At 36.3% G+C, this 17,383-nt stretch overlaps 1 protein-coding gene across 1 annotated transcript in view; it reads left to right on the top strand.

Annotated features, from left to right (window-relative positions):
* Positions 1–17,383, top strand: part of KHDRBS2 (KH RNA binding domain containing, signal transduction associated 2) — a 330,971-nt gene that overhangs the window by 97,586 nt on the left and 216,002 nt on the right. Inside the window, exon 3 of the mRNA XM_056488316.1 lies at positions 5,819–5,935. Coding sequence (XP_056344291.1) covers positions 5,819–5,935 — 117 coding nt within the window. The remainder of the gene's footprint in view (positions 1–5,818; positions 5,936–17,383) is intronic.

Below are 17,383 nucleotides of genomic sequence, written 5' to 3'. Positions count from 1 at the left end.
CCAGAGAGGTTTTCCCAGCTAGGAAATGCAGCCTGTTCTGTTTCCTGAGTCAAGCCTGGACCCTCTCCCTGTCTGTCAGCCTTTCGGTCACTCCCACCCTAATTCCCTGTTGGTCCTTTGCCCTCACCCTTCCCTTCTGGCCCCGTGTCACCTGATAATTGGTCCCTGATGCTCACCACCTGCTCATCCCATGTACTAAACCTGGACCCTCACAAGAGCTTTTGCCTTTGTTCCCCCAACCCTGGATCTAGGCGTGGCTGAAATAAACATCTTTGTAAAACCCTCACAAAGGCCTTTCCTGCTGATTCACCTCAAGCAACATCTAAATGCAACAATCAGACACCAAGTATTTCCTTTTTATCAGAAAATTTATTTTCATTTTAAGGCTCATTTAAATTGCTTCATTTGAATGCCACAACTTGTTACCAGAATTCTGACAGAAAACTGCTAAAAGTGGAAAGTGAGGGGTTATTTTTCCTAACTCACTGTAGACTCATATCTAGAAGATTTTTGTCTGGAGTTGCTGACCATCTGTTTCATGGAGTTATGCCAAAAATATTTTCACTGTAGATTTAGATGCTTGCAATGAGCTAGTAAATAGCCAGACAAGTATTGCAGCATCTTTTTCGAGCACACTGTATATACAAGTTCCCAGCACTTCTCAAGATAAAAAAAGGTGTAATAAAAACCCATTTATTTCGTAGGTAAATCTTCTAGTCACAGTAACTTTAATAATTCTAACTTTGTTAATCACATTTAATTTATTCTTGAAGTGATTCCACTGTTTTAAACCTGAAATTAATTTGGCCTAGAGTTTTCAAGAAGCTGTATTTTGCCTTTGAGCATTTAATTTTTCTGTGCACAGCCTGGCATTGGGTTATTGTTCAAAGCCTAACACAGAGATGAGACCGGTGAGCTTTGTAGGAAAGGGCAGCTTTCTCTTTTTCTCCTTTGGTTCTGGGAGTGCTGCAGAGACATTTCTGTGATACAAGACTGTAAGAAAGCAGTGGCACAGGTTCTTTGGAGTAGATCTCCAGGGTACATTAATTTTCTGCTTCTGCTATTTGCTGTCTCCTGACATGCCCTTCTAAAGTAAAGCCCTGCAAAGATCAGTCCTACCAAACAGGACAGAAGCTCTTCTCCAAGACACAGCAAGCATCACATCACATTGCTGTAGTAAAAAATAACATTGCATTCTTATCTGGAACATTAAATTCATTTTGCTAAAACCAAGAAGTACTATGTATTGAATGGGGTAAGCAGCTATTTCTAGAGGGAGACAAACCTGGACTCTGCAGAATCTGCTGAGGAATGGAATGGAATGGAATGGAATGGAATGGAATGGAATGGAATGGAATGGAATGGAATGGAATGGAATGGAATGGTTCCAGTAGGATAAGACCTCCAATGCTCAGTCCAAATGCCTGAGCAATTCAGGGCTGACCAAAAGTTAAAGCATATTATTACAGGCATTGTAACACAACACTTAAAAAATGTTGAGAAAAATAAAATTTGCCTTCATAATAGTACAGTACTGCCTTAACATGAAGTGTCTTGTGCATATCAAAACATGAGATACTTTTAAAATAAGTGCTGTTCTATGATCTACCAGGAGTCCTAGAATAGGACCTTAAGTAGGCACGTCTCAATCAGTAAGGTTTTATTCACGCATGACTTTGTCTTCTCCTTTTCTTTAGAACAGGACTGAATTTAGAAAAAATTCTTCCCCACCCCTTATTCTCATCCTGCTCTCCATGAAGAAGGACAGGATTTTGTGAGGATAAATAGCTCTGAAAATGGAATGACACTTTGTCTCTGCACAAAGGAACTGATAGCAATGGTGAACACGGAGAAATAATAAACCTGTTTCATGTTGTCAAGCCAGGGCCATTTCTGTTTTGCTGCTTCTAGAAGAAATTAATTTCTTCTCCCAGTTCAGAGCTTTGTTCTGTATTATCTTACAGCTGGAAACATTTGTCTTATCCCATTCGTTATTTATCTAGCTTTTGTTACTTCTGTGAACACTGATCTGTGTATAAAACAGAAACAGTCACTGACACAAACATGTTTTTTGAATGGTAAGCATATTCCTTGATTCTGGTTGTAAAACCCTATTAAATTAGATTTTATAAAGTAAGAAGTGTTACAGTTCTAGTAGAAATGTATTCAGGCTGCATCAGACAGGGAAACAAATATTCTTCTAAATGTAAACGTGCATTTTCCACCAGTCACTGTACTTACCTTGAGGCTTGAATGCTGATGCTGCAAACTACACCTTAGATTTGTTGTACCTGTGGTATGTTGTCCTGAGGTAGTTTAAACAAAAACTTTGATGAAAACTGAGGAGCCAGAGCTTTGGCTTTGGGCACTTTACTGTCTGATTGCTTGTGTAGGGTGAAGTGTGAAAGTAATCAGGATGCAGATAAATCTGCTGAAACTGTGTGTATATATTAGTTGGGGAAGATGTTGGAGATACTGGCTGTAGATAAAGGAAATATCTATTGAGCTGTATTCTCTGCCAGAGGAGAAGGTTTATTGCACAGCTGTTGATACAGCAAGCATCATGTGCATTTGATTATAAGTAAAGCATCCTCTGCTTTCACCTGATCATTTTCCCCTGAAGACATGCATCATCTCCCCCAGAAAAATGATAAACAAAAATCTAAGAAATAATATACAAAATCTCTGCCATAAACCAGGAAGGGTTTCTGCAAGCAAATAGAAAGCCTAGCTTATGTTCATAAACATGATTGAAAAGTTAAGCTACCTATAAAAACATCTAGTAACACAAGAATATTTTTCAAGTGAAAGTTCGTTTGCTCCCAAGCAATCAAAGCTTTCTGTTAATACTCTCTCTTCTGTATGTCAGCATTTCTCAGCTATCCTCCCCTAATATGACCAGATATTATCCTAGAGACTTAGAACTTCTATTATTTAGAGAAAATCTGTACACATGGCAGAATTGGATTGGATCTGAGATTGCAGAATAAGATCTGCAGTTACAGCTGCTATAGCAGGAATGTGTGTTTTGTGGGCAAGGCTCACCATTATATGCAGTCCAGCTGCCTGAGTTTCCACATTTTCCTTCCCTGTCTCTGTGCTCAGGTTGCGTGTGTGTGCATGTGGCAGTAATTGAAACTTAAACTTTCCAGTATTAAAATCGGTTCTGCCCAGCATATCCTAATTAAAAAAAAAAAAAAAACAACAAAAAAAACAACAAGACAAAAACAAGAGAAAGGAAGTTGTTTTTCAGATTTCCTACATTTTCTGCTGTTCAATGAAACATCCTCTTTCTGATGTGCTGCTTTTACCTATATGTGAACATAAAGTATATAATTTTTTACAAGTTATTTAGTTGAAGTTACTGTACCAGGACATTCAGACCTTGGGGAGTTTTGGAATTACAGATTGTGCTGAGGATATCCAGTGGATATGCTGGGAAGACTGAACACAACAGTAGGATGTCAGATAAAATGCTGTGGCTTTTCTGCAACTTTAGACAAAACCAAACTAAGAACAATTCAGTTTTTTAGTTGTAAATAACTGCTTCCTTCCTGATACATGTTTGGTGATAGTGGATGAAATGTGAGTGTCTGTCTGCTACATAATCAATAGAATTAAAATCCCCAGCCACTTATTTCCTGTGAAGTGATTAAAATCCACTTAGTGCGTAGCATGGTCTGTGCTGGCCATACTGCTCTTTGCAGCAATATGTCAAGGTAATGATTATACAGTTTATGAAGTGCTTAAATATAAATAGTCAACATAAATCTTCACAGAGTGTATTTTAATAGTTTTATTCCATTCAGAGACCAAGTGTAGTCAAGCTCTGCTTGGCCTTTTTGTAGTTTCCTTCAAAGTTACATAACATTACAGTTCCTTCACCTTTCGAGGGGTAGCTTTTCTTAATACCAAGAAACACTGAAAAGAATGCAGCAGGACATGTTCTTGTCTGATTGGTGGCACATAAATGTCACAAAAGATTTGGTGGTGTAAGTTGTGACAGCCTCCCTTCTGCAGGTAAGGGGGTCCCTGCAGAGAAACAAAAGCTCTGCTGTTTGCTCAGCCATCCCTAATAAACCTTTACATACATGGTATATAATTGGGTGACTTTTGAAATCTCATGTCTGTGACTATATTAAGTCTACAATCGGGTATCAAATTCAGCTCTTGCCATTTCTTCCTCATTGTGTGGTTTATTTTCATACAAAATTGAATAATCAATTTGAAGCCAAAAACTTCTAAGCCAAGTTTTCCCTGGAAGAGGCAGAGCAACAATTTGAAGACACAGGATTGTTGATACATTGATTGGGACATTAACTCAAAATGCTATCCTCTTTTGAAGAGTTGATAACTTTTATTAAATCAACAGGTAGAGTTGGAAAAAAGTAAAAACACACAAGCTTGAAAAATCTGGTCTTGGAGCTTCAAATCATGCTAAATTTTCCTGCAAATATTATCACTTACTACTTCCCCCACAGACACATTATCTTGCAGAAATCAATTATTTTGGTTTAGATGGCAGTAGATTTTACTGTGATTACATACTATTTTCATAGATGGTTTAACCAGTATTTGAAGGAAGTTAAAATTTATTTTTAATTAAGACACTGGACTAAAAGCCAGCTGGGGATTTGGAGCAACTTGCATGATTCAGAGTTTGGGTTTTACTAACATGGCTGATTTTTTTATGTTGTTACATTCTTGCTGGTTAAGGTGAAAACAAGAATATTTCCCCATTTTTCCATTTTTAAAATAGAAGGTAGTGCAAAAAAAGTATATTATAACGTCTTCATAGAATTTTGTGTGTATTTTTGACAGCAATGTTTTCTTGATTGATATTACTTATTGTCATGGGTTTTTTCTCTGAAATACAATGACACCCCTTTTGCTTTTGTGGAGCTTATTCTTTGTTGAAAGCTAGACCAGAATACTGTCTGTTCAAACTTGAACATAATTCCATAACACTTAAACAAGTGCTGATGATGTCCAGTCAGCCTCTGAAGACTATATACAATAGCATTTTTAAAAGATGTTGGAAATAATAAAAAATAGTAAATTGAAAAGACTATTGATTACAGAATAAACAAATTACTTAACAGACTCCCCCCATTTGCTGCTTTGTGTTGACATGATATTAATACCTCATTTATTTATTTTTCCTTCTTCTGGTTTTCTTGTAGATATCTCTCCTTTTCATACAGGAAAAAACTGTTGTCTGTGTAACATGAAGTGTGCAGTGTTCAGGAATATTACCTGTGTGGCAGATAAAGCTGTGTTCATTTTAGAAAATGCCCTTGAATATCTACCACGATCTATTGATTGCCATTTGTTCTGGTGCTGGCAAAACAGGTATTTGAAGCCAGTACACAAAACAGCACTTATTTTCAAGTCAATGTGCGACGCAACAAATGCTAAAAATCTATCTAAAGCTCTAGCTGTGCAGGATATATTACTTGCCAGTGGAGCTGGCTGACTTGGGAAAGAACCTAGGAATTCTCTGAGTTTCACCAGTACTGCCTCATGAGCAAATACCTTGTTTAGCAATTCACTAAACCTAGCAGCCATGGGCCTGCTAGTCCTAGAGAGAAGCCTCCCGGGGTTCACATAAGCCATGAATGCTTTTATTGTCTTTCACACTAGATGAGTGAATGTCTTGGTTCTCCAGTCTTGTGTCTGTGTCAATTAGACTCAAAGCTAGGTAGGAGTATTTCTTTCATGGAAAAGTAAAATTTTCTTGTTTAATCATCATGTTTATTTATTAAGTTTTTGGAAAAGTACCTGTGGGTCTAAAAGAGTTCTATTATTTTCATTCTAGTTCAATTTTGTTGGGAAATTGCTTGGACCAAGAGGAAACTCTTTAAAGCGGTTACAAGAAGAAACAGGCGCAAAAATGTCCATCCTGGGAAAAGGATCCATGAGGGATAAAGCTAAGGTACTGTGTCTGGATTCTGGTTGCAATTAGTGTTGAAACATATGTTGTTTTAAGTGTTACACTTAGATTGCCTGTCTGTTTATTAATGACTCAATTAAAAGGCTGTAATAGACTCTCGACTCCAAGGCTAGTTTGTTTTTTTCAGGGTACATCATTTGCTTAAATATAATTTTTTTCTTGCTGTGCCAACCTTGCTTGGACCTTTACAGTTGCTATGGTACCACTCTTATTTAAATAATTCACCTAAAAGAGAAATCAGTTTAAAGTTCATTTGTTCTAAGAGAAGTCTCTTTCTCCTGTGAAAGTACAGGTTTTATATTTTACTGCTTTAATACTGGCGTACACAAATCTCCTTTGTTTTCTATTTCTTCAGAGATGGGTTTTTTTAAAATGTTGAATATTTATTCAAGGTATAGTTCCAGGAAAAGATAAAAAAGTGGACATTTTGCTTAATTGTGTGTAAAAATGCACAACAGATAAAGAAAAAAAAAAAAGGTGTTTGGAATCCCAGCCTGGTCAGTGCACCTAAGTAAATACTTGCAGGTAAGTGTTACTCCATTGTAACCAGTTTCCTGCCCAGTTTAAATATGGAACATGATGTTCTGTGGTTCTTTGGCCAGTTTGGGTCAGCTATCCTGGCTGTGCTCCCTCCTGGCTTCTTGTGCAGGTCCTCACTGGCAGAGCATGTGACACTCAAAAGTTCTTGCCTTGGGGTAAGCACTGCTTATCAACAACCCAAACATTAGTGTGTTATCAATATTATTCTCATACTAAATCCCAGACACAACAGGGTACCATTTACTAGGAAGAACAAATTCTGATTGCATTGTGATGTCTTCTTTTAGAGCCTGTAGAACAGCAGTATTATGGTCAACACAAAAATAATGACTGCAAATTTCAGTGTATTTTAACTGTATATAGACCCTCTAGTAATGTTGTACATTATTCTTCTTTCCTTTCTGTCACCTCTGTCATTAATTTTAGTAGCTAAAATTATAAAAGTGATAATATGCCAAAATAAAGGGAAGACCAATCAGGACTTTTTTGGTTGGCATTATTTGGTCTTGGTAATGTGTATCAGCAATCACATACACATTATGAGGTCTACAATTGCAATATTTAAAAAAAACAAACCCACAACCCAGACAAATTAGGCACACAGATTGTATTTAATTTTTCATAGTTTTCTATGACATTTTAGTCAGATAGTTACAGTCAGTTAGTAACACTTCAGTTATGATTATAAGATAATAAATGTTGAATACACTACTGATTTTATTTCCAGGTATTGACAGGTAAAATATTTTAATTACTTATGTCTAACTTCTGGAAACATAAATATTTCCCTGGATGAGAGAATGTATGTGCTGCTAAGTAGCAGTGATTTGCATCAGTGCTACATCTGATGCCCACTCACTCCATTCTCAGCCACCCACTCAGATTATTATTGCTGAGAACATCAATTGCCCAGACAGGAGAGTGTAAAGATGTTTGAGCACATTAATAGACAGACTAAGACTTGTGATTTTGAGATTGGTCACTCTTCTGATAGTATAATTTGATTTTTGTCTGATCATAATGAACAGTGCCAGCATGACAGGTACTACATTCGCTTATTAGTATGTCAGCAAAATTCAGGTTAGGTTATTTTCCTCTTCAAAAGGCTATTTTTCCTTAAGAATAATCTGAAATTGAGTATGAGCTTCAGGGAAACTAATTAATATAAAACTGGTGTAAAAAAAAAGGAGTTCTAGGGTAAACTGGCATTAAATATATCAGTCATGAAATCAGTTTCTGTAGAGAAGGACTCATGAGGAATTTATCTTAATCTAATTTAGACATTACTGACTCAAAAGAAAACAAAATCCCTGTGCAATTACAGAGAGCGGTAGGAATTTTCTGGTCTGTGTACATCACTGTTACCAGTTCCTAGCAAAAGAGTGTGAGAATGATCATGACATGGGTAATAGTTACAATTAGCATTTCAGAGAGGCTATTCTAGTTGAGATACTGGTAAAATGTAAAGAAAATAGGTTTGACTGTGAACATAAATAATGGTGTGAATTGCTACATTGCTAGGGAAAATACAACTTACTCTGGTTATAATAGGTTTCTTGTCAAAAACTAATGCACTAGTATCGTTTACACAGTACTTTTTTACTGATTTAAATACAAATTACTAAAGTCTGGAGGCTTTTTGTGGGTTTTTTGAACCATAAAAGAAATCATTTTATGTATATTGGCTGGTAGATCTTTGTTTTTCAGGAGTATTCAAGAAAAATCTATGTAATTTCTCTTCAGAAATGGGAATTTCCTTGAAGCTGTCTATATTAAGCCATGAGCCATAGCAGTCCCTAGACAGACTGCAGGCATGAGTGCTTTTCACCTCCAGTCTGGTGCAGCTGGATGCTGAGTTGCATCAGAGAAGCAGAAACAGAATTTCTACTGAAAAGTGCTAAATACATTTATGCCCTAGATCCCTAGATACTTAAATCTTCAAAAAGAACTGTTCTGCTGATTTGATGTTTTTTAGTGCCAAAATGACAATAGGGAAGTTCTTGGCTCAACACTGAACTGCTCTGGCTAGAGTCAGTAATTTTGGTCCTACAGAGGGGGCAGTTTCTGTGTCTGGGAAGTGGATTATGTCAACAGAGGTATTACTGTTCTTCAGAATTTCCTTATCTTCTTTAAAGAAACCTGTGGGTAAATTTTAGAGACTAAAGATTTTAGGCTATTTCCTTCCAAAGCAACAGGAAGCACTTGAGATTTCTGAGTATCTGCTGTGCCTACAGTGTGGGAATAGGATGGATTAATTTGAAAAGGCAACACAACTTACCTAAAATATGTATTATGAACAGCTTCAATTGTACACAAAATACCACAGAGCTAATGTGTGTCACAGAAAGTTGTGTTAGAAGTTACTGAAGAGATGCCTGAGTATAACTGCATCAATAGTTTTGAAGTTTTTTAAAGAACATTTTTATTTTAAAAGTGACCTAAAGAAGTCTGTTTAGAAGAGCAGAATAACCTAAGAACAATAGAATGTTTTAATTTTGCTTTAATAATATATTAAGTGTTAGACAAAGAAAGATTTCTAGTTACTTTTTATTTTGTTAAAAATATGAAAAATAGATTTTTAACCTACATATCTTTTCCTGAAAACTTGTTGCTCATGACCTGCAAGACATTTAGAAGACTGATCAGTTATTTAAACTAAAGGGGGTCATTGTCATTGTCATGACATTGCCTTTGTCAAACATATTTTTGAACCATATTTTACTTACATAGAGCAGGATTTAGAAATTAGTGTCCTGATAACAAGGTCATATATAAGATTTAAAAAAGCTAAAATATTGATTTTTACAGTAGCACATGAGCTGTCAGACACTCATGAGGGAAAATCTAAGTCATAGTGTTTGCATTAATACTGATGTATAATTGCCATTCCAATCTAAAACTTTTTACCTAGAGAAATCCCGTCAACAGCATTTCCTATCTTACACATCATCTGTTTATTACCCATTTCTCTCATCACTTAAACTTGCACTTACTTATGTCTTTTGTCCTGACTATTGAAAGGCTTCTGTTATTAAAGATTCATGTTGTCTTCCTATGAAATATGGAAAATTAGAGAACGAACTTGCACTGCAGCTTTGAAAAACCACATGAACTACTTCTCTGTGACTCAGTGTTTTATCAGCTACTGAGCACTTTTAACTACTGCCTTCTTCAAGTTTCAGTTTTTGTTAAAACTAGTTCTTAAGGAAAGAGGACATAATTGCAGTCAAACTACATGCCTTTCATTAATCTGTGGGTTAAGTGCTTTCCAAAGAAGATCTTCTGTCACTGGATAACAGCTTTTCCTGTTGAACAGAATTTGTTTATTTCCTTTATAAGAAACAGCTAGCATTAAGAACTTGTTTGCAACTAAAAAGATCCTAAATCAGCACACAGAGAAACTGCTGAGATCCAATTATTAGCATGTTTGCTTTAGGGTGATTTTTAACAGCTGTGTTATGTGAGTGCCTTGAAAAAGATTTTGAAAATATGGGATAGTTGCAGTGCACACTGGTCTCTTCCCTGCGAATTCTAAGTGCTCTGAGGTCAGTCCTGCAACCTTTAAATTAATGTCTCAATATCTTACAGGATTAAGTCCATATGTAATGTGAAAAATGCCCAAGAGCTTTTTGGTTTGAAGCACAATGTGTTTTTTCATTAGGTAATGACTACCATGCATGTAGTGTCCTAATAGTGGAAAGTCAGTTCTCTAATGGGATTCTTTAGACTTCACTGGTTTATCAAAAAATTTATAAACTACTGTTCAGACAGCCCAGAAGGGAAGAAAAAAAGTTGCAGGTATGGTCTATGGTATGTTGTGGTCCAAGTAGTGCATTATATTATTTCCCAATGCTATTGCTTCACTGAAGTGTGAGATCAAAGGTGTTGTCCTTATTGCCCAGAGTTTTAAAAGTCTTTGAGTGTCACTGCCTGTCAAAATGTTTAAGGTCATGCAGTATAGGTGCATTTTTCCAAGTGGGAGTGGCAGCAATCTCAACAAGAAAAAGAAGTTAGATAAGACTTTAGAAAGTTTAAAAAAACTAGCCAAAAATCACCTTAGTGGTCCGCTGCACCAGATTTTACACTGGTGCCACTCCACCTGTGCCTGTAAAGTTTCTTGCTCTGGCTTATGGTAGTAGTAGTTTAGCTCAGTGTGTTGCCAGGAGTTTCAGCTCTTGTAGTTGGAGATAGAACTTTGGGAATTCCTATAAAAACTCTATTATATTTTTTAAAAAGATAACTTTTAGATTTACTTCCAGCTTGCTGGGAAGTTTGATTTGGACTTTATGCAAAATCTCTGAAATATTAATTTCTTAGGTAATGTATTTCTGTTGCCTTGAAGTACTTTTTTATCATCTTCAGCTGGAAAATCTCTAAGGGAAAGATAGAGCAATATGTGGCATTTAATTCAGGAAACTAGCTCAGTATCAATAGTAGTTTTAAATCACTAATTGGTGCTCACCCATTTTGTCTTTTTCTGTTAGGTTTTCCTTTTTTGTGTTTAAAACAAAAAAAGTCGTAAGGACTTTGTATTTTTATCTCTACTGACATTGTACCTTACAGTTTACAGCCATTTCACCCCACAGACAGGGGTATGACCAAGAGCAGGATTGGGTCCTGAGCTTGCCTTCAAGATGTGAGCAGAAGTTACAACAGCACACTGAAACTGAAATATTCAATGACCATTTGCAAAAGGATGTTGACTTTTTAAATCCTACTGTAATTTCTCAGTTTTTCCTTTAATTGAGCATGTCAAGGGGTGCCAAAAGCTTTCACACTCTAGAGCTAGGTTTTTACTTGAAACAAACATTCCAAATACTTTCTCCTTATACAGAGAAAACATAAATCTGTTGGCAGGCACAGATTAAAAGAAGAGATGATCTTTGTCAGCGTTTCCTCGAGTGTTACTTATATTCTAGCAACTTCCAGCTGCTCAGCCACCCCAGTTTCTTGGAAAATACCTCTGTGTATCACCCCGAGTGAGTGGAAACGTCCTTTTTTCCCCTGATAGGGGAGGCAGTTTGAGGTAGATGCAAATCACAACCAATACTTCTTAGAAGAGCTTTTATTCTATAAACTTTTACTGATTCTTTAACGTATTGCAATTGTTTAGGTTTCTACTAAGGGAAGATAATTATTCTCACAAGCTATTCACCTTATTGAGAATCTGAATTGCAGTTGCATGTTTACCAGGTTAGAGAACATTTGGGAAGACAACTCTAGTTATATACTCAGAGAATAGAGGTCATTAGTGGCAGATAATGGTAGGTGTTCAGCAAGTCTGTCAGAGGATCCTTTATTTCATCAGAGGCATATGTGACCCCCATAGTCTTTATCTGCATAGAGCAGTCATCTTGGATACAGTCTGAGTTCCAGACTCACATGGACACAAATATTTGCTTATTCACAAGCACCTGTAGTCTCCAGGACTTGCCAGTCCTTGGGAATCTTTCATGCACCACCTTCTCAGCACATCCTTTTTATTCCTTTGATGTCCTTCTTTCTTTTTATTGAAACTGTTTTTCCATATAAACTTAAGAGATGCCTGTAGAATCAGTTTATGAGAACTCAGTAGATGAGACATTATTGAAAAATGCTTTTTCCATTTCTTCTCTTAGGTGTCTTATGTCCATGCACCATCTGTCCCCTCTTCTGTTTCACCAGCTCCTCAGATCAGTGCAAATCAGCTTGTTTCCAGAAGTATGTTCTTTCTCTTTTTTTCAGAAGACTCAACTCCATGTTACCCAGAGTGCAACACCTAGAAAAAAACAAGTTGTCTTTTCTGCTTCTCGGCCACATCCTTTAAATAAATATGTATCTTTTGATATCACAGTAAGCTGAGTGCTTTCAGTCATTTATCCTCCCTCTGTCACAGAAAGATTATTTTTATTCAGTGAGAGTCTTTCTAGATGGGGAGTCATAAGCCTCTTATTTTCTTGTCATATCACTGCATATTTTGGTTTTTATGCCTCTTGCCTGTCTGCCAGGGATGTGGTGCTACAATGTCACATCCTGAGGTGTCTCCTTAGAGCTGAGATCACCTCTGGTGGACATGCAGGTGGTTTGGAACCCAGCTCTTTCCAATGCCCGCCGATGAGAGACTGCAGGAGGCTGTTCTTAGAGGTTTTCATGGTTGTTTATTGTTGCTTATCTCAGGAATGCTTTGTCCAGCGAACAGCAGTCTGCTCGCTAGACGTCCATGGCAGAATCTGCCTGGCAGAGGCAGGACTTATCTTTTATAGTCTAAACTACGTACTAGGTATTTACAAATGACCCCCAATACAATACAATCTTGTTACATGGTCCAGATCTGTTCTCATCCAATCTAAAAGTGCCAGCGTGTCACCCAGCATGGATGACACGGAGAAGAAGGAGGAAGAATATCCACACCCCCAATTCTCCATTTTGGCCACGTGTCCCTTATCACAAACATTCTAGAAATCTGCTAATTCTACATTCTAACAGTCTAATTTACACTCCATTTACTTTTGTGGCTTGCATTTCTTCTCTCAATGTTGGCAAACTGCTCCAAGGAGCCAAATCCAGCCCCCGAGACACCTGGGTCCCATTCCAGAGTCCTTGGGGACCCCGCCAGGGGGGTCTTAAACCTTCAAGGAAGCCAGAGGAATACTCTGGACTCCCACATCTCCCCCCTCTGTTTGCACCAAAAACATCTCTTTTACAGCTTTCTCCATGGCATGACAAATGCACTGAATGATGCATGGCAAAATGACGAGAAGAACTACAAGCCCCACTAATATATAAAATTCTACTTTCAAAATTTCTTTTTACAAAGGTAAAAGATCAAAAATGTCAAACAGACCATCCATCCTTGATCTAGTAACTTTTTCAAGCGTTGCCACACCTTTCTGCAACTGTCTTATGTTCTTCTGAGTTGATTTTGAATGATCAGACAAGTTCATGCAAGCAGGGATAGCAGCCCAAATTTTGTCCCTACAAACAAAAAACGTTCCCAGCAGTAACTGTGCTAAAACTTGGAAGGATGGTTTGTTTGAGACTATAATACAATTATTATATATACATCTTGATTCAAAGTCACATTCATTGTTTGGTTTTTTGTCAGTCCTGAAACATTAAATACAATGCAGAAGTCCATTCTTGTTGAAGCAAAACATTTCTAATTCTTCTGGTTTGAAAAAGGCCACAGGAAGAAATTGAACCCACACATGTCATCCGTCCACAGGAGCTGTCACAACTCGCATTGCCCATGAAGTGATGCCCTCTGGAATGGGCCATTCTCTCACTGGCAATCCCACCAGACATATTGAAAATGGCCTTCCTGGCCTGGAATGTCCCAAACAAATTGTGTCCAACCCCGCTGTCTCTGCTAAATTTCTCCAAACCTTCTCCCTTGGCTGCATCACTGATAAATCTGCTTTGTTATCTAACATAGTTGATAAAAAGATAAGATACAACATTTAAACAAACATGTTTCACTGTCAGTCCTTAAATCTTTTATGTCTTGTCTGAAAATGAGTTCACATCCTTTGTCTTCAATTTTGTCTGCGAACTATTTTCCTCACTTCCACGATTGGCTTCTGCTTGCGTTTGGGCCCAATATGGTTTCATGCATTTTGTAGGAATCCATCTCAATCCTTTATCTGTGAAAACACAAGCACAATCTTTTCCCCACATGATTAGTTTGAAAGGCCCTTTAGTTTTTACCTGTTTCTAAATTTCTGATCAAAACCAAAGGATTTTCTTTTAGCTTTGCTCTTGTATCATTTGTAAAATATCTTATAATTGGTGGAGTTCACTCTAAAAAAGAACTATTTAAGAAGTTTAATACATAATAAAACTTTTGTTCAATCACATGTGAGGCATAGCTTCTGTCTCCCCCCCCTTTTTTTTTTTCTCTAAAATTGTTCATAAAATGATGTCAACTAGAATATAAATGTTTTTTCAGTTTTCCAAAAAATGAGTATTTTGTCACGTCCGTCTGCTACAGTTGAAGACCTTGCAGTCCCCTAGGGTTGACTGCTCCCATAAAAACTGGCGACTATATCATTTGACAATCCCGACAGGACTAAGTAATTTCTTTTGCTTGGCTTTTTTGAAATGTGAAAAAATTCAATCAATGCTTGTGTATTTTGATGAAAAATGCATGGCTTAATTTTACCTGCTTAAAAATATCTGGCAAGGTTTGCAAAACAGACATGGTCAATCCATCTGTCCATGCATTCCCTCTACCAAAATTTTGGGAAATGATGAGCTTTAATATGTGTAATAGAATATTTATGTGTCCTGTTTTTCTGCAATGTTTTCATACATGATAAATATGAATATAGAATGTCATTGCTTGTTTTCTTTAAAAGTGACCCTTCCAATCTTTTAACTATGTTTTTCACATGCACCGAATCTTTGATTAAATCAAGGGGTTGCTAGAACAATTCAAAAACTCTGACCATTGCTGCCAATTTCACAATTTGTGGTGAATCTTGCACTGTTTCCACATCCAATTCCTATTTTCCTATAATTTAATTCTGATATATAATTACTGATTTGTGAGTTTTCCCTGAACCATCAGTGAACACTATAATCTCGTCCAATGGTCCTCACTCATTTTTGATTTTTCTCTGAACTTTAATTTTGCTTTCAACAACCTGTGACTCAGATAGTGAATTGTATAAATACCTGTATAATCTAACAATACAATTGCCAAATCCAGTGATTTTGGTGTGCCAAATCAAAACACTGCTTTTTCATGGGTAAATGCATTATAAAAAATCTCTGCCTGTCATTGTCATCAGCCTTGTTTTTCCCTTTATTATGATCTATTATTTTTAAATCTGTAAAAATTGTCTTCAGGGATTGGTAAGATAGAAAAATCCACTCTATAATTAAAAGTTGGTCCCTTTAAGACTCATCCCATTGAAAAATTAAACCATATGACTGTGTTCCTTCTCCCAACACCACTAAACAAAAAGGCAATGAATCTAAATAACGATGTGCTTGTTTCTGCTATAAAATTTCTGCAACCTTTTCCAAAGCTCTTCGTGCTTTTGGTGTGAGAGTTTTAGAAAATTTAATATCGCTGTTCCTTTCAGAAAATTAAATAAAATGAAAGGTCTTCTCTTGTGATTTCTAAAATCGGCTTCATCCAGTTTATCTTTCCAAAAAATTGTTGTAGGTCTTGCAAATTGTTGATTTTTGAGCTGATTTCTATTTTCTGAGGCTTTACAGTCTCATTCAGCTTTCTGAGATCATGAAGCAATCTCCATGAACCAGAGGTCTTCTTCAGAGTAACAAACATGAAAAATTCCAATGTGCAATTTCACAAATCTTGAAGTGCTAATTTCCAATCCAGCCTTTTTCACTTTTGTGATCAGACAGTCATGAACTTTTTGCAGCTTCTGTTGCATGGATGCCGCAATGAGCAAATCATCATCTTGACTAAATTCTTCAAATCACTCAATTTCTTCTTTTTCAAGGCCCACTGACCCATCTAAAGAGGTTTATTAGTTTTTCAAGTCAGGTGTCTGGAGAGAAGTTCATCATCTTTGTTTCTGATTCAATCTGTGAGCTTGCCCCTTCACTTCCAGGGCTGGCATCTGCCCGCGTCTTGGCTGGACATTGCCTCACGTATCTCATTGGCACTCATCTTTGTCCTCTCTCTGTGGAGACACAAGCAGAACCCTTCCCCCAAATACTTATTTTGAAAGCTTTTCAATTTTTCTTTGTTTCTAGATTTTTGATCAAAACTGGAGAATTTTCCTTCAACTATTTTCTAACAAAAAACAAACACAAAGTTTAAATCTTCTGAAGTTAAAACACAATACAGCAATTATCAATACCTTAAACATCAAACATACATTTACAAGATTAGATAATCATCAATTTTTTTTAAAAAACTGTGTCATCACCTCTTAAAAAACTGTGTCTTCACCTCAGGGTCTGCAAACAGCTGACAAACCTCAATTCAATGAGGAATCAGATGGTCATCTCCGGAAAATGAACACCAAATTCACTTCAAGGTTAGCTTCAGCTGTCATACTGATAAGGTCATATTGCCAATCCAAACGATTGGAATATTATTTTGATGCAGAAAACTCCTGGGTTTACACATTTTTCTCTTTCAGTTAGAATCAAGGCTTGGCCAGAGCCTAAACTCTAATTGGAAGAGAACTCCCTGACATCTTCTTATTAAAGAAAAAAAACCTCACAACTCTTAACAACAAAACTACAATACAAAATATTTCAAGGTGAAGAAGAAATCAAATTCCTTTAGCAACTCATTTTCTCTAAAATTCTTCTTTAGGGTAAAATGCTTTGAACATGGCAAGCTGCTGCAATGCTTCTGTGATAGCAACTCAGGAAAACCATAACACTAGAAATTCATTCTGAGAATGGAGCTCAAATAATTTTCTAAAATTCTGCAAAATATTCAAAACTTACACAGGGCCAGGTCACAAAAGACCTGCCAAAATAAAAGAGAGAATTAATAAAAGAAAGACAAAAAACCATTAAGTTCACAACTTAACTAATTACACATTTGATTCAAGAATACACCTGGAGACTTTCCAAAACTTACTTAAAATGCTGACAGAGTTCAAATTAAACAATGAAACAGAAAATAAAATCATTCTGTGATACAGAATTCATACAATCTTATTACAGTGTTTTTAAAATTAAATATAGAAATTATATTTAAATCTTAAAAATTGAACTGATAGATAAATACTGCTTTTCCAATATATGTGAAAAGAATTTTGATTCAAATTAAGTTTTACAATTCAAATGATGATACTAGAAGTGGTCTTGATTTGTGTTCACACAACATTTCATTGATAATTTTAAAAATGTAGACTAGAAATCCATTGCAATTTGATTTGAAGGGAAAACTAAAATATTAATAATAATTCTGCAAAA

This window comes from Oenanthe melanoleuca, chromosome 3 (assembly GCF_029582105.1).
Source record: "Oenanthe melanoleuca isolate GR-GAL-2019-014 chromosome 3, OMel1.0, whole genome shotgun sequence".
NCBI classification, from domain to species: Eukaryota; Metazoa; Chordata; class Aves; order Passeriformes; family Muscicapidae; genus Oenanthe; species Oenanthe melanoleuca.
This window is presented reverse-complemented; position numbering and strand designations above follow the sequence as displayed.